Source organism: Lissotriton helveticus, chromosome 11 (genome assembly GCF_964261635.1).
Source record: "Lissotriton helveticus chromosome 11, aLisHel1.1, whole genome shotgun sequence".
Taxonomy (NCBI): domain Eukaryota; kingdom Metazoa; phylum Chordata; class Amphibia; order Caudata; family Salamandridae; genus Lissotriton; species Lissotriton helveticus.
In genome coordinates this window covers 799,505,858-799,533,583 of record NC_136072.1, presented here as the reverse complement: position 1 = coordinate 799,533,583, position 27,726 = coordinate 799,505,858, and the positions used below count along the sequence as shown (strand labels likewise).

Here is a 27,726-nt window from a genome sequence, read left to right as displayed (position 1 = left end):
GGGTGAGCGATAAAGAGCTTATCAAATCAAGCAGTTTAAGGCAGTGTTGTGAATGAAATTAAAAGCGCGGTTTTAAGCAGTTTTTCCGATTTTACTAGGAAGATTAAAAATACAGGCACAACAGAGCAACAAAACCTCCCGGCTTCCTCCTCAAGAGGGACACAGACACTCAATACTTGAAATTTAAAAGTAAGGGCGGGGCCTCTATACCTCTTGAAATAAGCCTGAATTTCTCCGATGTATTTCCTGATTAATCATAACTGGGTTTTAATTGCTTTACGGGTTCACCCTGCCGCTAACCGATCATCAGATTTTTAACAATCAATGCCACTTCATTCAATTCTTGATAGTCATAAGATGGTGCCCATTTTCAACCAGGACATTGGGACTAACTGGGGCAGGGGTGAAGCAGTTCCGCCCACCCGACCCAGAAGTGGTTGCGCGCGGAGAAAAAAAAACATTGAGGAGACACAGATGTTCCGTATTTGCTACTACAGAGTAGAGTATATAAGGGGGAACATGCACGGATTCATTTAAATCGGCCTGAACTGGTCCCACGCGACTCCACACTGCTCATCTTGACTGACGGTAAGCGGTGACATGCTATACGCGATCTTTAGCGCGGTGACGCCCTTATAAATATCGTAGGCACTGGAGAAAGTTACTGGCTATTCTTTGCTCACTAGTAGAGCAGGTTTGTCCGCAGGTCTTTCAATGTAGCTATGTTGGAAATTTGTGTCGTTATATTTCATAATGGAGCTACCTCTGTGTCCAACAGAGAGAGAACTGCTACACCTTTGAAGTGTCGTGTATTTTAGCACAGGGAGCCCTGTTTTGTGCTTCAGTAAGGCCAGGCACGAGTGAAGAAAGTAAAAACAAAATCTTGATAAGAGTGAGCATTATTATCTAAGCCTGCTATATATAACAATCATTTTTATAAAAAGTAAGGATATATATCTGAACTAGTGACTAATAGCATCAGGCTACAGTACCTATCTCATGAGACATGTGTCTAATTTGTGATTCCATTTAGGATCCCTCTAAATGCGCATACAGGGACCTCAGATCTAAAAATACTGCATTGACCTAATTGGAAGTGCTAAGATTGATCAACAGACAACCAGTTTGTTCCTCCGTTACATTTGAAGAGAGGTAATTATTTCGTCACTTGTATCTTAGTCCTCACATATAAGATAAAGATAGGACACATAACATAATTAACTATAACTTTAATACCATCTATGTGCAGATACATTATTAGGATCTACTCCCAAAACAGGAGAATTCGCCAGAAAGGACGAATTACAGATAAACCTCTGGCAGTTTGCTATATATTTACAGTAAGGTGAGACCACCCTGGAATTATAAAAATAAATAAAAGAGTCCGAAAACGTTTAGGTCTTAACGTTTTCACCTTTATTTTACAGCCGTTTGGAGGATAAATACTTCTTTTAAACCAAATACTGCCAATGAGGGAGGTTTCCCCCCCTTCTTCTCTCCTTCCTATTTTAAGAAGGTGAGAGGTGATTTTTATATATATATATATATGGAGATGTGAGAATTGCTCGAGTGAGATGTATATGAATGGTTTTGGGAAGAGGGCGTCTAGATACCTGGATGGCGTGTAAGATTGAGCCACATTTACAAAGAAGATATTTTGATAAATGCTTGTATGCCTCATTATCTCTCTTCTCTTTTTAAATTTTCACTTTAGGAAGGTTGTGATTTTAGAATGTTTTGGTGGATTTTGTATAAAATAAATAACCATTTGAGAATGAAACTTGGAGTAGTAACATACCAGCCAATGATTATTATGCCATGAGTTGGGAGAGGAAAGGTAACGGAATGGGCTATTTCTGTTCTCTTTCTTTATCTCCCTATTCTCTTTTTCCTCTTTAATTTTTCTTTTCCCCTTGTTTTTGGCTTATGTCTTCTTCTTGATTTATTTATTCTCTCTTTTATCTTATCTTTCTTCCGTTTCTCTTCTGTATCTTGTCTTCTAGTCTGCTTTTGTTCAAACCAGTATTTCGTGTCCTTTCCATCCCAGATTCCCATGTTAAGATTAAACAAGACATGCGAGGTACAACATGTTGTGTTATATGTATGTGTTAGTGATTTATAATAATACTTATGTCTTATTATAGGTTGTCGCATGAAAAAGAAATTACCAGACTGAGTGTATATCCATTTTAGTCTTGAAAAAGATGGACCTATAAAGATTTCTCCATCGAAACGCGTTGACGCCAATTTTTTATGTACACAATCTGTTTGAGGAACACAGGTGTCTGATAAGCATTAATAGTGATTGCACCAGGCCTTGTTCTTACGTATAAGTCCATAACAGATGTGTAATATGTTAAGACTAATTTGTCAGGTCTAACTTTTGCCCTTGCACTCGTTGTTTATTTTCATGCGTAATATAGGATGTATTTTTATGAAATATTAAGTGAAACCCATGTTTTTTTAATTGTGGACCAATGGCTAGTATTTTGCTGTGTTTTTAACTTGAGAAGATACTGTATTAGGCTTAATAAATTGTGTCTTACATCTTTTAATTGAGTAGTAATATATTTTTTCTTTGTACTTTGTGGCTTTATCATGGTATGAACAGACGTAGTGAATGTGATGTGAATTAAGTGAATGAATAGTATACTTGTGTGAAATCTGCATGTGTGTACTGGTTCCCAAGGGATTTCCTGTTCTTTCAGAGTTATTTCCCACACTCTGCATGGTCTGTAACCAGTCTCATTTTACCGGAGTGGTTCCACCTCAATGGAAACAAGCATTGGTGATTCCTACTACAAAAAAGCCCTCTCTCTATCCTGAGTGTTTGAAGAACTTTAGGCACATCTCTCTTTTGACCTTTCCTGCCAAAATGGTGGAACGTGTGGTTGCTAGTACTCTCTCCAAGAATTTGGAGCAGCATAAACTCTTGGAGGAAGTCCAGTTTGGTTTCCGACCAGCCCATGGCACCGAGATGGCCTTGGTGACCGTGTTGGTTGAGCTGCGATTGCGGGCAGACAGGGGTCAGGCAGCTGTGCTGATCCTGCTCGACCTGTCTGCCGCCCTCGACACGGTTAACCATGGGACCTTGCTGAGAAGGCTGAGAGAGGTGGGGGTTACGGGCAGCGCTTTTAGGTGGTTCCAGTCCGTTCTTCTGGATAGACAGCAAGCTGTTTCCCTCCCTCCTTACCAATCCGCCTTTACTAATATCTCGCAAGGCGTGCCACAGGGCTCGGCAATCAGCCCTATTTTATTCAACATCCATAGGAAACCCCTGATTGCGGTCATCAAAGAACAGAACATTGACATCGTAAATTATCCTGATGACACGCAGTTGATCCTCTCCCTTGAGGGAAATCAATCGACTTCATTGGAAGAGTTTCACAACTGCCTGCGAGATACGGCGCTCTGGTTGAAGGTCAATTCTCTGCAATTTAATGCAGGTAAAACGGAGGTGCTTTATTGTTCAAGGGACAGGGTCCCGTCTGTGCTGCCCAGCAATTTTTGCCCTACTGACTCCTCTCCTTCGGTTCAGTCAGTGAATACGGTCCGTAACCTGGGTGTTCTGTTTAATAGCAAACTTACCTTGGATGCTCAGGTTTCGAAAACGGTGGCAGGTTGCCTTGCCATTATTAGATTGCTTAGGAAAATTCTCCCTTTGCTGCCTCCTCCAGACCGGGCAGTAGTGGTGCGTAGCACCGTGCTCAGTAGATTAGATTATTGTAATGCCCTCCAGCTTGAGTCCCCGAAATATCTTCTTGACAGACTTCAAAGAATCCAGTCGGCCGCAGCCAAGTTAGCCCTTGTGTGGCCTAGAAGGTCCTCCTCGTCTATGGCTTTGGCTCAGCTGCACTGACTCCCATTGAGACAGAGAGTCCAGTTTAAGTCTCTTTGTCTGGTGTTTAAAGCCCTTCATGGGCTGTTCCCTTGCAGAGGAAGTTTGCGTGGTACGTGCCTGTGTGAAACCTTTGCTCCTCATCGGCGAGACTGGTGAGGATACCAAGGTTCAAGAAAGCTAAGGCAGAGGGTAGATCCTTTGGTGTAGCTGCCGCTAAACTGGGGAACGTACTCCCGTTGGAGCTCAGGCAAGTTACTGACCTCCTACCTTTTCGAAGGAGATAAAAAACCTGGTTGTTTCCTACGATTTAGTTGGCGTTTAGTCACGGTTTTTCTTTCTGTCCGAGTCTGCCAGCACCAGGATGCCTGATAGGTGACAGTGCGTATAAGCTAAATAAATAAATCATTGGTAGCTTTCCTGTCACTCATTTGCCAGTTTCTTATTTGTGCCATAGCATGTCAATGTTGTGTTTGTCCCGCCTGTGGAGCATTTCCTCTTTACCATCTCTTGATTGGATGCCATCTCTGCTTCCACTGATTTATTTATTTATTTATTACATTTATATGGCGCAACAGCTACCCTGAGGGTTTCCCGGCGCCTTGGATCCGATTTTTACCAGGTGGAGTGGAATTTATTTGTTGAATAGCCATGCCTTAACGCCTTTCCGGTATTTGATGTAACTTGGTTTAAGACGCAGTTTCAGCGGGAGCGAATTCCACAAAACCGGCGCCAGGTAGGCGAAAGAGCGTCCGCCTAATCGTACCCGTTTAAACCTAGGGACAACAAATTTTGCCTGATGCAGTGATCGAAGATTTCGAGAGGGTGTGTATTTATGAACCAGCTTACATAAGTAAGCAGGCGCTTCCCCTGTGTTTATCCTGAACATGTAACACAGTGCTTTAAATTTAACTCTATTGCCTATCTTGAGCCAGTGGAGGTTTCTTAGATGTTCAGAAACACTCGTTCGCCCAGGGAGATGTAGAAGTATCCTTGCCGCCTTATCCTTGATTGCTCTTGTGTTAAGCACATCATGAGAGTGAATGTGTTTAAGTTGTTTCCTCATGTATTTCTCTACCCCTGCACTTAGTGATATTCTTTATCACCCATATGCTTCTCCCCACCCCCGTTGTGTTGCGCGCACCCCTGTCCTTCTTCCTAGTGCTTCTACCCCAAATGTGTCCTCCTCCTCCCTCCACGTTGTTGCTTTACCTCCACCCATCCCCTCAGTGTTACTTCCCCCAACCACGGTGTTGTTCCCACGCCACCAACTCCAAACCTCCTGGGTTGTTTCAGTGTCCCCTGCCGTCCTGTGCTGCTTTTGCCCGTGTTGCTTCTGTTACCCCCACCCCATCCGCTTTAAAAAATAAATAAAAATACTTTGTATTATTTATTTTTAGTTACTGATCCAATTAGCATTGGCAACGAAAAAAATATCAAGACTTATTTTGTAGGTGAGCATCGGGGTTGCTGTGCAGCGTGGCTAAAAATCATTGGCTACAAACCAGTGGCAAAGATGAGACCTAATGGCTTTGCCAGTACGTGTTACCAGTGAAACCGTATTACTTTCTGTAGTAGAAGAAGTCAAAATAGTGGATAATCATCAGTACATTTTAAGGAAATGTGGTTATCTTTTGCTCAGTATAATGTAAACTTTTCAGCAACCAGGTAAGAGGCTTGTCAAAGGACTTCACCTAAGTCCTTTGAGAGCCAAAAGCTTATCTGAAAATGCAGTTTCACAACGTGGGTGGGCTTCTTCCGCTTGCTACTGGTAAGTACAACAATTCTCTAATAATACCTTTAGGCACACAGCAGTGGTCTGGATATTCCGGCTGCTTGGTAAGACCAAAGGGAATCTTCTTGACGTCGACAACAAACACTAAAGAAAAGAAAAACAAAATTGAACGTTTTTTTTAAATGTACGAGAAAACTGCTCTACAGTGCGTCACTTTTTCAAATGTAGCTTTTTCACTATCAAGTCACGAGGATGTAGGCCTTAATTGTGCTCTTGAATATATGTTAGACTGTTACTACAATGGTGAAAGGGCACGTAGGTCACTTGCCTTCCATACTTTCCATTACTGGACTTCCCACATACTTGGAGACTACCAGCTAAATTCTGCCACTCATTCGTTGGCTATTTGTCAGGTGTAACCAACCATTCCAGACTTTAAGCACCTGTACGCAGGGAAAGTTTACTACAGCCACCTCCCCTCCCTCCAACTCATCCCCAACTTGTGTCATCCACAGTGGTATGTGTCAAGACCAATATCTCTACTAGACAAGATTGAAATAGATCTATAAAGAGCCAGGAATATAACTAAGTATTTTTTTTTACTAAATACGAATTCTCATAAAAAAAAAAAATATATATATATATATATATATATATATATATATATATATATATATATATATATCTATATATATATATATATATCTATATATATATATCCATGTAGTTCGTCATGCAACACAGAAACGTACTGCCAAGTTAACAAAAGACGAAGAGTCGACCCAAAGGTTGCTGGTGCAAAGCGTGGTTTATTCAATCAATGCCAGCGCTGCCGCCATGACGCGTTTCGCCTCCAAGGAGGCTTGATCACATGACAAACTGCTCGCCAAAGCGCAGACAATTTAAAGTGGCAGTGCAACATGGTAAAAAATTGACATAGTAAACATACTATACAAAACAACGCCGTAATCTCCTTATTATTCGACACATGCTAAAAACAGAGTTTTAAAAAAACTGTTTCAGTGTAGTAGTATCAAAGTTGTAACAAAACAGCCTTAAAGTTATCAGTGCATGAAACATATTGATTCATTCCGTCCAAGAGTGTGAACAGTTTTAGAAATTAATGATTGATGTCCTTAAGTCAACATGACAACCTAATGTGCCTATGTAAGGAAATCATTGGAAATAAAAAGTATCAAAAATTCCTATTGCATGTAAATAGTTTTATGAACTACTTCATGGAGAAACAACGTTGGATTTTATAAACTGGTGAACAAACTCCAGTGTTGTAAAATTCATGTCAATTAATTTGAATGTTTTCAAATAAATACAAAATAGAGCCCAAGTGAGCCTGTCACCCTAAAGAAGCCTGCTAGAGCCTCTAAAGTGCAAAACAGTGATAGTGCAATTCATTGATATAAAGTGCAATATAATTGGGTAGAACAACAGATCCCTATTGTTATATAAAGATTAAAAACAATTTCTGTCAACAAATTAAAAGAAGTCACCACATTGTCAAATATTTTTTAAATAAAAAAAGAAAAGAATAATATCTCAAACCAGGGTAGACAATAACAAAAGAATCCGGACAGGTATAGGGATATATATATATATATATTCACTGAAAAAACCATAGGTTATAGACCATATATAGTTAGGAATTAGCATTTAAAAAACCTTATTTTACTCACACAAAACCATTGAAATTCCATATATAGTTAGTTGCACTAACTATATATCGCGCACCCGCAATCCACTGCTGATCATGTCACATATTACATCATTCATGACATGGTCAGTGACATCACTGATGACATCACTGATGACATCTCAAATGACATCACTGATGACATCACTGATGACAACATCCAGTGACTATGTTTCTGTAAAGTTAAAATATGTCTTACATATTGAAGAATGAGTGGATGTATAAGTGTCTGGATGAAGGATTTAGTAGGTGCGTGACTGACTGTATGAGTGAGTGATTAAATGTGTCTCACTGAATGCATGGGTTAGTGACTAAACTGTCTTAATTTGTGCATCATTATGTCTGTTGTGATGTAAACTGCTGCATGTGTTGATCATTAGCTATACGAGAGGCTATATGTGTTATTAATTGGTTGCCCAAGTATTTCTATGGGAGATTGAGTTTGTGTGGGGGTGGCTGGAAGGTGTGTGACTCTATGCATAGATGTGTGAGCAGTTTATTCACTAGGTGTATGAGTTCAAGACTGCATGTGGAAACAGCTACATGGGCAGTTGACTGTGTGCATGAGTGAATGGATATCTCAATGCTACATGTCATAGTAAGTACATATGTTAAACACAGTACATGTGAGAGTTGGCATATATAAATAACTGTGCATGAGAGCCACTGAATGAGTGAGTGGTTGTATCGATCATTGTGAACTTGTATCAGGGATTGTATAAGAGAGTAAATATGTGTTAGTATATGTTTCAATAAGTAAGGTGTGTTTAACTGTATAGTTGAAGAAATGGAGGTGAGATTGTTTCTTTGCATGACTGACTGGGTGTGTGAGTAACTCCATGGATGAGTGGCAGTGTGTGAGTGTCTGTATACACTGAGTGTATCTAAGGTTATATTAGAGTCTGAAGAGGTTTATCGTATTAGCACAAGAATGATGTCAAATGAGATGTCATCAGTGATGTCATCAGTGATGTCACTGACCATGTCATGAATGATGTAATATGTGACATGATCAGCAGTGGATTGCGGGTGCGCGATATATAGTTAGTGCAACTAACTATATATGGAATTTCAATGGTTTTGTGTGAGTAAAATAAGGTTTTTTAAATGCTAATTCCTAACTATATATGGTCTATAACCTATGGTTTTTTCAGTGAATTTCAATGGTTTTTTAATAGCAAATATCATAAGCTGTCGAATGTCAAGTACGTGGTAAGTAAAAACATTTTCGTGTTTATGCACACTGATCTGCTTTGAATGCTGCCCCCCACCCCTCATTTCTATTAGGAGTACTCTCTCTTTGCAGATAGTGAAGGGTAGTTAACGCAGGCCTTTGCCCCCGTTGTAATCCGTCGTGCCTGCTTCTCTCTCCATTTGATTGATTGTTCTCTTTGGTTCATTCTCTATTTACAAACAAGCACAGAGTCGCAATACTCTGTTTAGTCTTTGCAGATAGCGAAAAATCGTGTAAAAAAACAAAAGGAATCGAGCAAAATCAGTAGGCCACTAATGGGATCTCTTTTTGACCTCCCTAAAATAGAAACATTAGGAACAACCTGTTGATAATACCAATGTGTATGTACATAAGCGGCGTTCATTTGTGTTCACAGTACCCCTTGTTGATTGTTTGAATCGAGCATTGAATTGTTCGAAGTTGATTCTCTTAAGAATCTTCTCTGCCTGCAAACGAGGAAGAATAGGAATATTCTCTCTCCCTTTGCAGATAGTGAAGGGTAGGTAACGCAAACCTTTAACACGTCGTGCCTATTTCGTTCCTCATTGATTGATTGTTTCCCCAAACATTGACTGTTTGGGAATTGGTTCTTTTTGCAGGTATTCCCTGTTTGCAAATATACGTAGGAAAATCTTTGCAAATAGTGAAAGGGTACGTAATGCGGACCTTTCTCCCCCGTTGTAATCTGTCATGCCTATCTACTCCCCACTGATTGATGCACCTGTTTCACCCGGACCATTTACTAGAGATACGTCATCTGGCCCGACCAGAGAGCACCCCTAGTGAAAAGGACATATGCAATAATAACGAAGTGATCACTGTATCCTGTTAACAGAAACTTTAGCATGAAACAACCTGGAAAGAAAAGAATAGGAAAACGAAAATCAGTAGGCCACTGATGAACATGAACTTTTATTAAACAACGAACAAAGAAACGATAACATAACGTAATGATAAAACCTATTAATGTCCTAGAAACAAGAAAACTTTTATGCCAGTGGTGAGAGACCAGAAAAACAGTAAGAGAAACCAAATCACCCCTCGCTGTCCCACCGCCTGCCACGCCAAAAAAAATCGATAGACTAGGGAAAATGCAAGTCAGTAGAACATCCGCCCCCACTCTGGAAACTTCCAAGGTGGGGCAGGGTTGCGGCTACGCCCAGCCGGGAGCAGCCCATATAAGGCGGGTCCTGCTGCCACGCCTCGGCCAGGAGATCCTAACGTAGGGTGTAGCTGGAGGAGAGGCCGAGGCCAGCGGGACCCGGCCAGGGGATTGCCTTTACAACGCTGAAGAGTTGCAGGGGGGGAATATCTCCTCGACCCTCCCCTCTCTCTCCCAGTCCGGCCGCGGTGGCCCTTGACAGTTTCAGGTAGTCCCGCCACATGCTCTTCCAGTCCGGCCACCAACGGTCGGGGGGCCGAGGCCGACGGGATCCGGCTGCAGCCGATAAACCAAGAAACCCGTTCATGGGGCCAGAGCCAGGGGCGTCCGGCCGACATCTACCGGAAGCCCGGCCCGAAGACGGACGGGACACTTCTTCTTTCTTGAATAATGGCTGCGACAACACTGGGGGGGGGATGTCTTGCACATGCCTCCGACCCCCCCCCCCCCCTCGTCCTCATCGCCTGGTCCGGCCATAACAAATCTCAAGCGAGACGCCGTGGGGTGCACTGGGAGGGAGAGACGGTGCGAACAGGCCTCTCCCGCCTCCCCAGGTGGAGGCTTCCCAGCTGCACCCTCAGCGCTCCAGGCGCCCGGAAAAGGGTTCTTCCACTGTGGCCATGCTGCAACGTCTCGCCCGGCAGGCTGGAGCCCGTCCGCTCATTTGACCCCGCGATCGCCAGTAGCTACCGAACTCTCAAAATGGCGGTCGACCTGGCAAGAGCGGGCCCAGCATAAAGAAATGGCCCGGTCACTGGTTGACTCCACCACCGTAGTCCTCCACGACCTTGAAGAGTCTAGAGGAGCCGCGGGAGTCTCCGACCCCCGATGGGGAATGACTGCCATGATCGCCCGTGGAGTGACGAAACTGTATCCGCGGGACGTCGGCGCTCCCATGCTGGCGCCAGCCTCACTTTGAATTACTAGAATCCTGCAGACCTCAGTTCCGGTGAAAGCACAGTGTGACCCGGTAGGAAAAATTGTTGCACCCCCTCCCCTTTTTGACTGATAGTTCAAACCACCGATCCTTTCCTTTGCCCTTTTAACGGAACTTTGGACTGCCTCCCCCTCTTTTACATTTTCTAGAGAAAACAAAACATTAACCACTACATTAGCATAGCAGTTGACACCAGAACTGTTTTCAAATTGAAAACCAACAACATCTTCAACAGAATCCTTTTTGTTTCTGCTGTGACCCTGCTACAGCACAGGCATTGTCCCCAGCAGTAATTCTGCAATGCCGGTAAGAATAGCTGTGGTGCCTACTGGACTCACTCACCCCCGCGGCGCCCCACGCCGTTATTTGCTGGGCGGCAACTTACTAGACATCACTTTCGTGCCATCTAGATTTCAGCGCGTTCTGCTGCCTTGGAACTATTCGCACAACAGACTGCTACTGACGACCCACCCCCAGGCAACATCTTCTGAATTTTCATAATTTGAAAGAACTAGTAACATGTCCTCATCAGGAATTCAAAAGAAATTGCCACGGTCTCTTCGTTGTTTAAATGTTTTTACTGTTTTTGTTTTGTTGTATATATTTATATGTTATTAAAGTTTTATATTCCTACTACTTTGTTGGAGTGCTATATATTTTTAATGTGACACATAATTGTAAAAACTTTGATGTACAAAGAGTCATTCCTGGAATCTTCCGCTTCAGGCTCGGTCCCCTCCCCAATCACAATACAGGATGGTTTTCAGATAGTAGGAACACGTGTGGTGTGACGGATCTCATCGGGTGTGGGCCTTGATCTACTATAACTCCTTTGAAGAGGGGTGATTCTTTACAGCTGGGGCCATAAACTACATCTGCAGGGCTAGGTGATAGCCTGGACAATCGGACACAGAGGAAGAGGAGTGTCAGAGGGTGCGGTAGTGAATAGGGCGAAAGGGAGGTGTCGGGCGGGCACAGAGTGTGATTTTCAGGGAAGAGCAGCGCAGATGGGGGGAGGTTTATTGCCGATGCATAAGACCGAGAGCGGGGGTGACCAGTGCCTGGGGAAGATGCTTGCGAGGGTGGGGAGCCATGCTACGAATCGACAGCGTGCAGAGAGTGGGTCTGGTCAAGGCATCTAAAATGGCTGCCGTGCACGACAAAAGTGTGGCATTTCAAAAAAGGCAAGATGGCGCAGACAATGTTTTTCAACACTTCCTCATTTCCTTCGAATCGAACGTTAACAGACGTTGGTGCATATTACCAAAGTTAAGCGATATTTATCGCTAACGATGCTTACCAACGAATTTTTTACCGCTAAGCATAGTCAGAAATTATCGAAGATAAACCTTGCTATTATCAAGGTTTATCGCAAATGCGATAAACGGCCGCAATGCATGAATATCGCTAAAAAGTCAGCGATATTCATGCATTACCGAGCTAATGCTCTTAGCCATGTTATCCACCTCCCATTGGATAACATGGCTAAGAACTGCTCAGGGCAGGTGTTAGCTTTTGGAGATAATCGCGCTTAGCGCGAATATCTCCAAAAGTTGGTAATAGGAGATAGATATCTTGCATGTTGTAATGCAAATTATTGTGGTATATGGAACTCATACCATAATCTCTCAGGAAAGCAGAAACTGATCCTTTTGGGACCGCCTAAAAAGGCCTAGGGGGTGAGGGGTACTCTACTTTGCCCCCTTTTCACGTTCCGAACTATTTTATTTTACTCTCTTCTGTAATTACACAAAATAGCAGCGATAAGATGCATCGGAGACACACAGTGAGAGAAAGGAGGCCGGAGATGAAGAAGAGATGTCAAATACACATTGGAGATAATATAGTGGCAGAAGGGAAGTAAATATGAGTAAACTTACCATGTAACATAAAAATGTTGCACTCTATACTATTAGTCTCATTTTATACTACAATCACTTCGCTACAACCTCATAAATTAAAAATAAAAATGAATAATGTCTCAAACAATTTTTCATTTCTAAATATAAATTTATTCTTCAGAATTTTCTAAATTTGAAAGAACTAGTAACATGTCCTCATCAGCAATTTCCTCATGAAAAGTCTGCAATGATGATTCTTGTAACTCTATGGTCTCCAAACATTCGATAAATTCGCCATCAACAGATTGATCAAAAAAATCATTCAAGTCATCTCCTCCTTGTGACAATATTTCATTATTGGTGCTGTCCATTTCAATCAATCTAATGGAATCATACAAGTCATCTCCTCCTTGTGACAATATTTCATTATTGGTGCTCTCAATTTCAATCAATGTAGTGGAATCATTCAAGTCATCTCCTTGTGACAATATTTCATTATTGGTGCTGTCCATTTCAATCAATCTAATGGAATCATACAAGTCATCTCCTCCTTGTGACAATATTTCATTATTGGTGCTCTCAATTTCAATCAATGTAGTGGACAATTCAAAAGAAATTGCCACGGTCTCTTCATTGTGAGCCATTTTATTTTGAAATTGCTTGCTGTAAATTGCAGAAAAAAATAATCACTTTCATTTATCGTTTTTAGTAATACATAATATAAAACTAACTTTATCAAGTATTTAGTATAACAGAAGGACTGCAAATAAATAACAGAAAACATTTTTCAAATTATCTTCAAGTGTACAACATAGTTCCCCTTACAAATTAACAACTCACCTTTTTAAAAGTAGGAGAAGTGTTAGTACTGTGTAAATCAAACACCAGAAATTCACCACCAAAAATTCCTCACAAATGTACCTCAGACAGTAGTATCACAAAATGGCTGTGGTTTCCTCTCATTTGACATATATACATAACCAATTAACTTTCATCACACACAAATACAAAACCAAAGTAACATTTTAATTGGTTCTAAAATTCAACACTTTCAAATGTGTTTTCCCCATGCAATTTTCCATAGGACATTTACATACGTCTACAGCCTGAATGGCTGAACGGAATTACACCAAACTTGGCAAAATGGTACATCAAACCTAAGAGGTCAGGAAGGATCTACTATGCCCCCTTATGGTCATTTCCCCCTTCGCTTTGGCCTCCTCTTGTCTCTCAATCCTACCGAGAGACAAGATGGCGGCCGCTACGGACTGTTTGGAATGTTGACAGACGCCGGAGAACCAATCAGCTTCGCAAAGCTCCGTAACGCGAAAAGTACGCGAAGCGGAGCGCTGTTACAGATATATATCTTTTTTTGAACCTTAATTTCTCAAAATCCACTGGAGCACATATATTGAGACCTAGCAAAGGCACATCGGGCTACCAGTCCCTAATATTTTGCCAAGTTTCGTGCAAATCCATTCAGCCGTTCGATTATTATTATAATTTTTTTTTTTGCCCCGCGGGGCCCTTTTAAAACCTCCACATCAAACCTAGGGGGTCAGCGAGGATCTACTATGCCCCCTTATGGTCATTTGCCCCTTCGCTTTGGCCTCCTCTTGTCTCTCGATCCTACCGAGAGACAAGATGGCGGCCGCTACGGACTGTTTGGAATGTTTACAGACGCCGGAGAACCAATCAGCTTCGCTTCACAAAGCTCCGTTGCGCGAAAAGTACGCGAACTGGAGCGCTGCCCGGTCCGCTGTTACAGATATATATCTTTTTTTGAACGTTAATTTCTCAAAATCCACTGAAGCACATATATTGAGACCTACAAAAGGCACATCGGGCTACCAGTCCCTACAATTTTGCCAAGTTTCGTGCAAATCCATTCAGCCGTTCGGGCTAAAAGTGAGGCCAACCGCCCTATGGAAAACTCAATGTTAAAAACACGTTTTGGGACCCCCCTTTTTTCTCGGCCCCCCCTTGACGAACCCCCCCCAAATTTTCAAGGGCTGCTCAGAAACAAAATGTGCCATTTTCCTGAAAATTTCAGCCAATTCCGTCCACAAACGCCAAAGTTATTAGACATAGAATTTTCAAAAATCCCATAGGGAAAAAATCCTAACTATATATACCTACTGGCGACCGCCAGTAGGTAATATATATATATATATATATATATATATATATATATATATATATATATATATATATATATATATATATATATATATATATATATTCCAGCCCCGAAGTACCCAACGTACAAAGGAGCACCCGGACCTCAGCTGCACACAGGGAGCCTTGAATGGTAAGCACGCCTCCAGCACAACGATATCCTTTAACTGTTCAAACTGCCCTGGATGCCTGACGCGTTTCGAAGTGTCCCCACTTCTCTTCAGAGGCTTTGGCAGTTATGAAGGAGCGCTTGAGGCACCACCCCCCTTCTTGCTTAGATGCACGCCCTGGATGGGACTTATGGGACTTGTAGTGCCTCACGTTGCGCTAATGTTCAGTTGGTAACTTTTCAAGCCCACAGATGGGCCTCGCTGTGTGGAATTCGTGCAAAATCCATATGCTGCTGTCCCATGTTCTCGGCCCGTAGTCAAGACCGCATGGCCCCCGGTTCTTTCAGGGTGGTGCTCCTTCCGCGGCATGGGTCGCCGCGTAAATATTCCAGCTCCGAAGTACCCGACGTACAAAGGAGCACCCAGACCTCAGCTGCACACAAGGAGCCTTGAATGGTAAGCACGCCTCCAGCACAACGATATCCTTTAACTGTTCAAACTGCCCTGGATGCCTGACGCGTTTCAAAGTGTCCCCACTTCTCTTCAGAGGCTTTGGCAGTTATGAAGGAGCGCTTGAGGCACCACCCCCCTTCTTGCTTAGATGCACGCCCTGGATGGGACTTATGGGACTTGTAGTGCCTCACGTTGCGCTAATGTTCAGTTGGTAACTTTTCAAGCCCACAGATGGGCCTCGCTGTGTGGAATTCGTGCAAAATCCATATGCTGCTGTCCCATGTTCTCGCCCCGTAGTCAAGACCGCATGGCCCCCGGTTCTTTCAGGGTGGTGCTCCTTCCGCGGCATGGGTCGCCGCGTAAATATTCCAGCTCCGAAGTACCCAACGTACAAAGGAGCACAAAAACATGAATTTTGCACTCATCATGGATTAGCTCTCAAATTAAAATCATACCAGTGTGGTATTGTATGGTATAGAAATCCCAAGACCTTTTATGGGTCTGTAAAGTAGGTCACTTAATCTTGTCTACGTTTGCAGATGCTACCCCTAATCAGAGTATACAATACTTCGAGCATGTGCCTCAATAAACTTTTTTTTCTAGATCATAGTACTTTGTCTGGATCATAAATATCACTAGGAGAGAAGGCTTTTTCTGATGCTAATAAGAAGAGCGCAGGTAAGACTGTGTAGATGAGTAAATAACTGGAGCGCACTGTTTATCGGTCATAGGATCAGAAGTCATGTATTACCTCTGGAGCGAAAGTCTGTTGAAATCACTTAAAGTGGAAAAAGTTTACAGACAGACGTTTATGCTTTCCAGTAACTCGAAATCACTGAAATCCAATGGTGCATATATTTTAAGGATCAGTACCTGGCAGACAGGTACTCAAACGTTTATAATACTGGTGATAGCTTGTCTTAGTGCACTATTGCTATACCAGGATGTAGTATGTCACAGCAGAAGTGAAAAAAGTGAGTTTACAGTCAAACATGGATCTTAAGTTCAATACGGGTTACTGAAGAAATGCAGACATCTTTGAGATTCTCAACAGGATCAGAGATATATTTTGTTCAAATGTATTATTTTGAAGTAGGGTCCTTTTGGAATGATGTTCTTAACATTAATCAGATTAAATGAGTTCTCTCATCAGCAGGATCCCTCCCAGGAGTAAGAAGAATGCATTTTTCATGTTTCCAATTATTACTTACATTTTTTTTGCAGCCCTTTTTAGGTTATATCATCACCTCAGTTACAGCCTGTGGTAGTAAGTAAAACAGCATGTAGTGTGAAGGGAATATAAGCCTATAAATTCATGTGCAAACAAATCTATGGTGGGACAAAATCCACTTAGCAATTCATAAATATTTATGGTACAGACAGAATATGGTCAATGACAGTAAACCTTCATTATGGATTTTGTAACCAATACGTACATAATTTATAGGTCAACACAATTAAGAAATCGAAAGTTATACACCCAACTTAGAATGGACAGGATATAATTTTGACTGATGCCTATGTGCTAACTACTGTGCAATGGGTCCACACTAAGGTGGCACTGTGTAGGTAGCTGGCTTCTTTTGTAGTGTACCAAAAAAGAGGTATACTGTGTAGAACGTCCACATGACCCTTATTGGCTTACAGAGCTTAAATTAATACTCCAAAATGCTCTATTTTGTGGTTGATTGGGCGAGCAGTTTAGGCTTATCAGAGGGTAGTGTTAGCATTTGTTCAGTTTCAATAAATGAGACACACTCAAGAAGAAACTTGAGACCACCTTTGAAAAATAAGTTTATTTTTTTAATACATTTTAACACCAAGAACTTTGTAATTGGGTAAGTACTTTTTGAGATATCAATTTTTACAGGTAAGTAGTAGTACAATTGCAACACAAGTGCGTTTTTACGCAGTAATGCATTCCCATGGTGAAATAAACATATACTGCATACAGGTATTTGCAATCGTATTCCGGGGGTCCCCTTTAGGACTTAAGGTGCTAGGGGGCCATGGTCACTAGATCCACCACTAGTTCGGGTTTACCTGCCTTAGAGGGTTTGGTGCAGAGGGGCTGGACAGGTTGGTAGCTTTACGCGCTACACCCTAGGAAAAGAGGGTCTGGGAGCTCCCAATGGGAGGGCACAGTCAGTTGTTGTGGACCGGGCTGGGGAGCTCAAGTGCAAAGGGTTTTTGTCAGCTAGGCCTGTGTGTCAAAGGCACTCATGGTTCTCGGTCAGACCTGAAAAGAGGGGACAAAACAGGACAGATGTGCCACTGTCAGTGCTGGCCCCTGTGATGCAGATTGCTGCAAGGGATCCAGTATCCTGGGTATCGGTGCCGGGCAGCTCCTGTTGGTACTGTCTTCACATTTGGTGGGGCGACGATCTGACCACCTGGAACACGGTGACCTCCTCCTGCTGCGGCTGCTGCGTCTGTGGACCCAGTGAATAGCAGGCACCAACCTGCAGGCAAGTGGCTACTCCACTTCAAGGGAGATGCTAACGGCTTGGTAGAGTGCTGAGGTCCTCTGAGGCTTTTGGAGGTTGCACAGCTAAAGAACGAGTCGGAATGTCACAACTGTCGGGACAAGAGCAGGTAGAAAGGCAGGGTTTGGCGCCACAGTCCACCAGCAGGCCGAAGGGCTCGCTTCTTCGGCTCTGCTTTATCCTCTTATTTCTTCAGTCAAGTGAGTCTTACTTCCTGGTGTCAGGAGGCCACCCAAATACGGAATTTTGTGTCATTAAGGGGAGAGAAGGGAAGTAGCTAATGGGCTACTTACCCTTGGGGTCACTGTACCCCCTATATGACCACTTCCTGTGGGGAGTGGGTATACCCCTGTCCCAGAGTTCCTGATGCCACCAAAAACAAGATAGTGGAATCCTTCTTTTATGAAGCACATTGGAAGACTACCTTAGGGGTGTGACTGGCAGCGGGACAGGCAGGAAATTAACTATGTAAGGAGGTGTGGTGCACTACCAGGTCAAATGGGCCTCAGGGCAGGGGGTGGCATCTCCCAGGTCTGGCAGAAGACAGAATCGCTTATTAAAAATTGGCAGGGGCTTTGAAGACCCCGGCCTTGATATGCAGATTCACTAGCCATCCCTATGGAGTCGGTTTGAACAACTTCCTTAGGAACAGGCATTGTTTCTGGCCTCAGAGAGCGCGGGTTCTCACCTGTAGGATGTTAGAAACAGGTCTGGGGTGGCGGGCTGGACGATACCAGTCAGCCAGCCTACTAAGGCTTGTAGGTTTTCTGGGGCACCTCTAAGGTGTCCTCTGAGGGCATGTTTTAATATATTCACTACTGGCATCAGTATGAATGTTTAAGACAAGGTATTTGATACCAAACACCATAGGTTTCAGTGAAGCCATCAAGTACCTGGGTAACTCGTAATAACCAGTGTCCAGTACATATACTTAAGATGGTTTTCCTGTTCACTTCAACTATCTAGTAATTGAACTAGACTGCACATAAGTATTATCTGCTCTTGCAGGTATGTCCTCACATGTAATGTAATGCACCCTGCCTTTGGGCTACAAGGCCAGCTGTAGGGGTGAATTACATATATTGCAAGCAATGTCTGTGGGCATGGCACGCAGTGTCTGTGGGCATGGCACGCAGTGTCTGTGGGCATGGCACGCAGTGTCTGTGGGCATGTTGTGTTTTCACATTTGTCAGCACCATTTCACACAGCCTGCAATGGCAGTCTGCATGAGTTTGGTGGTTGGTCCCTTATTGGTGGCACACTTCATGCTGCAGCTGTTCGGACCCTCCTTAGTACCCAAGCCCTAGGTACCATTTACCAGGGACTTACAGAGGTGCTAAAGGTCTTGCCAACTGGGAAACAGCTGAACAGTTACCTTGTTTTAGGGAAAGACCACTGGCACTGGGGACCTGGTTAGCAGGCACCCGTTGCACTTCAGTTAAAATTACATCAGATACCAGGCAAAAAGTGGGGGTGACCATATCAAAAAGAGCACCTTCCTACACACGGTATGCAAAATAATTATGGTTTTGGATGCTGCCCTAGTGAATACCAGTGGCTGAGATTATTTAAGCAACCCATCCTTCACTTACACTACAGTGTATCAACCTTAGTGGGACGGGTATGTCAAGATGTGGATCCCATGCACACAGACACTGTAACCAAACTATACCCGGCTGATGAGCCCTAATAAGGGTGAAATATGACGTGGGTTGCTTGTGTTCCAGTTCAGGGAGGACCTGGACTGGCAGTTCGCACTGACCTGTTCCCACTGGAGCAAAGTTAAAACTGATTTGCATATGGCTCGAACCAAACTGAGGTGGCACGGTGTGCAAAATGACGATGGATAAAAATGCAGCCCGAGTGATTACAAGTGGCTGAGATTTATTCAAGCATTTATCCATCACTTTCTTTGTATCCTACAGCATGTGCTAACTACAACAGCTCGAATGTCTTCATCTGTCTTTAATTCATACATTAGCGTAGTGGTGCAATGAGCAAGGTGGGGGAGATATCTTGAAAGAGGAATGTGTTTTTGGAATACCTAAAAACTTTTTTTTTAATCACTTGTTACCATATGCATTCTGTACAATTCTCAAACCGCCAAGCAAGCTGAGGTTGAGCCCGTTCTATCTACACCATGCAATTTACTTGCTTTAAATTGGAATCTGGTCGCAGAGGGCCCTTTTAAGGAACAATCAGAACAGGCTGACCTCATTCCAGTGGAGAAGGAGGGTGTGTGTAGACAAACGCCTGTTTTACTTACAACAGAAATGTAAATCTACTCCTTTGTCCTCCAGGCATACAAGTAGTGGAAAATGCAGCAGTCACTGCACCGTTATCCGATGACTTGCAATGGAGCAGCAAAAGAGACAGTCCTGTACGGCTGGAATGTGAGCAGGCACATATCAGTGCGGTCCCCAGCCTGCTTTTAGATGCTGGAAGAAAGGGTGCAGAGAGGGACAGTAAAGAGAAACCAAAGAGAATAAAGGAGTGCAAAGCAGAGCATGCCAGATATCCTTTTGCGCGTCAATGACCGGAGATAATGACAGGAAACACTCCTGGCAACCATCCTCCAAACGTGCCCTAGTATATCTGGAGCGTGTAACATAGTCTGTCTCCCTAAGTCTTGTTCGGAAGAGAGGAAGGCCACAGTAAAGCATACAAGACGTCTCCATGAATGCATCAGTCTACCTATGTAATTATTTACGTTTAGTGGTGCTTAAACATCACTGTAGGAAAAAACAAAGCCACTTACAACTAGGGCTCCCAATTTTTGTCATTTCCGTCTGTATTTATCCATATTTCTTTTTTTTACAAATTTTACCTGTATTTATTCATTTTTATTTTACGGTTTGTGAAAAAATTAGGCTTAAATGTGTATCTTTCTGCATGTATCTAACCAGTTAATGTGCACCTGAACGTCGTCAGGTTTCAATGATATATACACACTCCGATGGTAAAATATGCACGTGTAAGAACATATGTAAATTTTAGTATCAAGTTTGTGCAAATCTACTGCTGTTTAAGGCTCTTTATCAAAATCTCTATATTTGTTTAATGCCCTTGCCTGTCAAACCGCACAGCTTTTGTCCTGGCAGTCATGAGTGACAGCAATATATAATAACTACAAAACAACCACATTTCTTTTTTTATCCACATTTAAAAATAAATACAGACAGGAAAATAAATGTTTTTCTGTCTGTATTGATCTGCAAAAATGGAAAACAGGGAGCCTTACTTGCAACCTATCGAAAACCCTGATGGCTAATCGGACCATGATACTTTATGAAAACATTTCACTTTTGAGCCAACATATTTATCTTATATTTCTATCTTCAATCCCAACCTAAACCACTCCCCAAGATCCGGAAACTACTTGATGTGGATGATGGAGTGGTTGTACTGTGAGGGACCATCAGAATGGCATACTAATGAGGTTTTACAAAGAAGTCTGCTGTGCACACTCTGCCAGTTTGTGCTCAATAGCGCGCTAACATTTTAGCTCTGATGATGCTGTGCATTGCGGGGGCATGCAGGAAAACAGAATGCTAGCATGGTCCTCAAAATGGAAGCAAAATGGTTGTCATAACAGCCCAATTGACCAAACACAAAGCAAAACGCCTAGCTCTTCAGTTTGTCATGCAGCCCAGTAAGTGTCCGAGATTGTTAGGCCAGGATCAATTCATCATAGGATACACATAAACTGGAAATGGTGTGCCAACTCCTGGCTCATTGAACAAGAGACGGGAAGATGTCTGAAGTAGAGAGAATACTGATCCAAGCACCGGTCCAGGGATAGTAGTTTGTCATTTTCCATACCCTGTATTGCCTTATTTGACGTTGCAGAGTTATACAGGCAATTTGACAGCTCAGAACTGGTTCTGGTAATCTTCCTAAGAATTTCTGAACTGTTTCGTAGTGATTTAGTGATGGTAGCAACTTAGTTTCCTTGGATTATAGTCCACACTATTGATGTCAGAGTGTGACCACCAAAGCCCCCCATTGGGCTCAGAGTCTGATTCCACGTAGGTCGGTTTTACCACATGTTTTTTCCAGTGTGGGAGAACCAGAGCAGTACTTCTGCACAGTAAAATCTCATGAGACTTTGGCTACAGCCAGGCCTCATTGTCAGTTGCAACTGCACCAGGGTGCCATTAATGACAAGTGAGGGATCAGAATTGAAAGGGATGAACGGATACAGACAGGATTTGTCCCAGTTTACTTTCAGACCGGAGAGGGCAGCAAAATCATTAAGTATCCAAGCAAACGCAGTGGGCGCTTCCCTGATATCCCAGATGTACAAGAGAAGATTACCTGCAAATATTGAGACCGGGTGTAACCCGCTTCACAGTGGGAATCCCCAATCTGCACCACTCCCTCCGTTAGCTATAGAGCCACTTTCAGTAGCCAAGGAGAATAGCAAGGGTGACAGCGGGCATCCCTGCTGGGTGCCTATGGGTATTGGGTCTGATATGTATGAAACGGTCTTCACTCTAGCTGACGGCTAGGTGAACAACAACCTCACAAGGCAGAGAAAACGAGTTCTGAGGCCATATCGCGGTAGGACATCAAACAAGAATCTCCACTCAAGCGTGTCGAAGGCCTTCTTAACGTCGCACACCAGGTACCCCAAGAAGGGCCATCTCTGCGCCAAGTATTTGGATACCCAGAAGAAACAACGCAGGTTAAGGGACATCCGCTAGTACCCTGGCCAAAATCTAATAGTTGGTGTTGAGAATCACCAGTGGGCAGTAGGAGCACAGAGCAGTGGGGTCCCTATCCAGTTTAGGCAAAGATACAAGCAAGGCCTCACGTAATGAGCTTGGGTGGGAGGAGGCCGAAAGAGATGCTTCGTAGAGAGCAAGCAAGTGGGGTGCCGGTGTAGCAGTGTATGCCGCCTTATAATATTCAGCTGGCAGCCCATCCCGTCCAGGCGCTTTGCCCGTGGCCAGAGTTCTGATGGCTTCAGGGACCTCAAACAGCTTGATGGCTTTGTCTAGCTCGGCCCGCTGTTCAAGGGTAACAACGTGGAGGTTAAAAATCAGCAATCCCATCCAGGCTGACCCTAGCACCCGAACTCATACAATAGCGTGTAGTGTCGATCGAGCTCCCTGTGTATTTGCTACTAGGTATGCAGGAGCTCTCCGGACGAGGACTGCAAGCAAAGGAGGAGATGTTGAGGCTGCTCGTGCCATATCAGCCACACTAATAGGCGCCATGCTCGGTCTACCGCTGCGTGTGTACAGGCGGGGTGTGCAGAATACTTTGGACACCGTAGCTGCTCTAGTAGTTCAGCATGCTAACGCCTCGTGTCCGCCAATTGGCAGGTGTATTCCAAAATCAGATACTGAGTCAGTCTCAAACCAAAGAAGCATAGGTTCAATACGTGCAATGTCATCGTTTAGCTGCCTGTGGGTGCTCAAGCCTAGATCTAAACAGTGCCCCATAATCGGGGCTTTCAAAACATCCCATTCTATCCACTTACTAGTGGCGGTATTGGCGTCAAAAAAGCCTGCATGCCCCTCATTCCAGGTAACAATATTAGTGGATGTCATGTGTAGGGCGGGTTGGAGAAGCGCATGTGGCTATGTGGCGCAGCATTACGGGGGCGTGCAATGTTCCCTGGTGACAGCATGCAGGAAGGGGCAGTGCCTGCAGTAGAATGCTATACAATTAGAAGGGGAAGGTCTAAGCAATGAATGTTATGAGGGCAGAGGGACAACATGTATCTGCCCAAACCGGTGACAATGTGATGGAGTATCTACCGACCAATAGTGCCAGCAAGAGAGAACAAGGAACTCTTGGGGGGACGAAGATCAGGCATGGCTATTTCCCATGTGTCCGTGTTAATGAGCATCCATTGCCATAGGTAGTGGACGTTGGTGTGTCTGTCAGGTCCATAGTAAGCTTTCTAGAATGCCAACATGGCGGACAGGTGCGAGCAGCGACTCCAGCGGTGCAGGAGGCAACATCTGTGTGGCGGTCCCGCAACGCATGTGACTACAGGATCGGCTTAGAGTCAATGCTCCAAATTAAATTGTCGAAAGTCTGGGCAGTTACCTTCCGGGGCCGCAGTGTGTCTGCCCCAGATGGCCACTTGGCAGAGGAGCCATCATCACTAAGTGACTTCACTTAGGATGTTTCAGAATCCAGACTTTGCGCGTGTGCATTTTGGAGGCAGTTTGCAGGGCCCGCGGAATAGCGTGTTGCCATCCGCCTCTACATGCAGCCAGACAGGGAATAGGAGGGAGTATCTGATGTTCAGGTCACAGAGGTGCTTTTTGACATCAAGGAATGCACCCCTCTGCACCTCTAGAGTGTAAAAGAATAGGATAGTAGCATTGCCCACCTTCACTTACCCCAGCTTGGGCACTTCTCTGAGAATGACGTCACGATCTCTGTAATTGAATAAGCAGAGTATAAAGGGCCGTAGGTTCGCACCTGGGGCAGGTGGCAGGCCGGCACCCAGTGGGCCCATTCAACAGCAAAGAAAGGAGAGTGTTTTCTGTCTGGGAGCAAATCACAAAGCCATATTTCAGTATAAGACAAGGTATCCGTGCCTTCGACACCCTCTGGCTGTCTCACCACCCAAACGTTGTTCCTTCTAGTGCGGCCTTCTGCGTCGCCCACCCTGTCCTCCAGCAAGTGGACCCGGTCTATCAGATCTTGCTCAGTGCGGATGTTTCACAAGTGGCGAGCTGAAGTTCGGCTAGGGTTCGCTCAACATCTTGCACCTTGTCTGCCAGCTTGCGGTGATCAGCACGCAGCAGGGTGAAGTCTGCAGTGACCTTGTGAATCTTCCCTGAAGAGAGGCGCAGGTCTGCTCCAGAGAGATGAAGATATTTTCTACTGCCTGGACGACAGTGTCTAGTTTGGAGCCAAGGGTAGCTGAGGTAAAGGGCTCAGGCATCGTTTGATCCCCAACAGGCTTGTCCATGGCCTACAAGGAGACCGATGATGTTTGCTGAACTCCCAAGCGCAGCCAGTCCATGACCCCACCGTCAGGCAACCCAGCCCAGCGGGTGCCTCTTTGACAATTTGCCAGAGGGACGTCACAGTTTTGTGCGCACGAGGTAATGACAGCTAAGCGACGCGGGCGCTGTATTGCATCCGAGTGTCACACAGCAGAAAGTCCCATTAGAGAGCCACTGAGCACCTCAGTGTGGCCCACTCAGCACCCAACAGAAGCATGCGCAGTCGCCCAACCAGTCACCACCATCAATGCAAGCAGCACACCGGCCCCCTGGAGCAATGACAAAGCAACAGGGCGGGTCCAGTCAGAGTCACGGGGGAGGTTTCCCCCAGGAGTAGCCAGAGGCGACTACCGACAGGCCAGCGTCTCCAAACCACTCAGCACCGCCGTCAATGCGAGTGGGCCTGCCGTCCCCTGTGGGGTCTGGGACCGTGTGACCCCCAAGCTCCCATGATCAATGCAGCTTAGTCTAGTGTTGTCAAATCCTCACAGATTAGAGCATAAGTGGGCCCCCCGCCCCACTCCGAATCAGCTCAGCTACTCAGTGGAAGCCGTAGTGGTGCAGGGTATGGGGCATGGAGCATCTCAATCACCACAAGTCTTCCACTCGTATTCAGCAGTACTCACTAAGGAAAGAGTAAGGGCAGCCACCAGGGGAGGTTGGCCCAACCAGACTCCCAGCGGTGGTCAGGTCATGGACATGTCCAGCCCTCGGACTGCTGGCCTGGGCCTCTGCAGGCACTGCCCCAGGGTCCCCCTCACCACAGTACAGCGGCTGGTAGCTCAGTGTCCACATGCTCTGGTCCGGAAGCCGTTCCCCCCACCGCTCCAGCTTTGCACCCACCTCATGCTCTGCAGGACTTCCCGCTGCCCAGCTGGAGGCCACCACCAGGGAGGTATTCTGTTCTGTGCTTGATTTGTGTCTGCAATGTTCTGCGCATGGTTTTTAACTTTTGGGGTGGTTTGTAGGTGGGCCCATTTGGTGTTTAGAGCAGGATGCATATGTTTGCCAAATCGCTCCATGTGATCAGAACACAGCTTTCATATTTTTTTCTCTGAAGGTTTTTTTTTACTACAAATAGTTAAAATTAACTGAACCAACACTAAAACTCCCACAAAGCACCAATACGTAAAAGCACCAACTCTAGAAACAAGGTGTCCCAGTGACATGTAGCCTAGCCATAGCATTTGTATTGCGCAGACTGTTCTGCAATGTGTTTACAACGTACCAATCGCCATTTGTGCATTAAGCCCATTGTTCTATATGTTGTCTGTGAATCGTTCAGTGTGGTGTGCTCGGTGTTATATTCTGGTCAAAAGTCCCTTTTCTGTAAGTATGTCCACGATTTAATTGTCTGTATTAGCTGGTTCAGAACAAGGACTATCATTTGTTCTTCTTTTCATCACAGAAAGCAGGTGGCAATGTGCATTTTGTAGTCCATACACTGAATATGAGCCTGTCAGGGTTAACAAACTGTTTACACTGGAGATTAGTAGTCGGAAGAAAGCGTCTGCAGCATAGACGGCTGCTGTGCTAAACGCAGTTTCAGAAATCAGTTTTTACCTATTGAGATGCTAATAAGGATAGACTTGAACACTTGGAGTGAAGAGACCTTAAATCAGGAGGAACTGCTGGTTCCGACGCCTCAAATGCAGATGTCAATCATTTTTAGCCAGACAGAGACCTTGCCCACTAAGACCCTACTAGACGAAATAGTCTGAAAGCTCTGGTTTTGTTAAACAGATTATTTGGCACACTTTACTGCGTGGAAAAAAACGTTGACTTTATTAATCTTGGAAATCTGTACCCCCCACCACCAAGCCCCGATTTGTTGGAAGTGTTATTGCTTTCACACATCTTCACTGGAACCATAATGTAAATGTGGAGGCCCAAATGGTTATTTGTAAAAATAAGATATCACATACATTTTCATGGCTAAACGGTATACGGTTATCAGTGAAAATATGATAACTAATAATCACAGAGTGAAAGCTTTGCTGGGTCTGTTTTTTTAGCCCGTTTCAAAGAGTTAAAAATGAGAAATATGGTCAAGGTCAAACAATCTTTTGAAGTAAGAGAACTTAGAGTGCAATGCTAGCGACTTTATATTAAGTCCACAACTTTCCCACTATTCCACATGTGGTGTGAAGACTAAGGAAGCCCAATGCCCTGACCTGCTGCTGCTGCTCGCCCCTCGCTGGGGGCAAGGATATGAGGAGACCGGGTGCTGGGAGGAGGACTACACCCTGCAGCCTCCCTTGCAGATTAGCGTGTTGCCGCCAACGCCAACGGGATTCCCTGCACCAGGAGGCATCTTCAAAAACCACCTGGGGCTCCGGCAGCACGGGAAACCCATTGCCCTGACCTGCTGCTGCTGTTCGCCCCTCGCTGGGGGCAAGAAGACGAGGAGACCTGGAGCTGGGAGGAGAACTACACCCTCCAGCCTTCTTTGCGGCATAGCATGTTGCCACCAACACTGACGGGATCCCTGCACCAGGAAGCACATATAAAAATCACCTGGGCTCCCGCAGCGCGGGAAGCCCATTGCCCTGACCTGCTTCTGCTGTTCTTCTCCCAATAGGGGCAAGGACACGAGGAGACGGGGAGCTGGGAGGAGGACTACAACCCCCGCCTCCCTTGCGGCACAGCGTGTTGCTGCCAACAGGATTCCCTGCGCCATGTGGCGCCTACAATAACCACCTGGGACTCCCACAGAGCAGGAAGCCCATTGCCCTGGCCTGCTGCTGCTGATTGCCACTCGCTGGGGGCAAGGAGATGAGGAGACCGGGAGCTGGGAGGAGGACTACACCCCCCAGCCTCCCTTGTGGCATAGCTTGTTGCAGCCAATGCTGACTGGATTCACTGTGCCAGGAGGCGCCTAAAAAAACACCTAGGGGTCCTGCAGCGCAGGAATCCCATTGCCCTGACCTGCTGTACACACCTTGCTGGGGGCGAGGAGACCGGGAGCTGGGAGGAGGACTACACCCCCCAGCCTCCCTTACGGCATAGCGTGTTGCCGCCAACGCCGACAGGATTCCCTGCGTCAGGAGGCATCTACAACAAGCAT

The 27,726-nt window shown here is 44.7% G+C and overlaps 1 protein-coding gene across 1 annotated transcript in view; it reads right to left on the bottom strand.

The window, feature by feature from the left end:
- The window catches only part of MRPS24 (mitochondrial ribosomal protein S24), a 69,333-nt gene that overhangs the window by 32,308 nt on the left and 9,299 nt on the right, over positions 1–27,726 (bottom strand). The window contains exon 2 of the mRNA XM_078666818.1: positions 5,637–5,717. Coding sequence (XP_078522944.1) covers positions 5,637–5,717 — 81 coding nt within the window. The remainder of the gene's footprint in view (positions 1–5,636; positions 5,718–27,726) is intronic.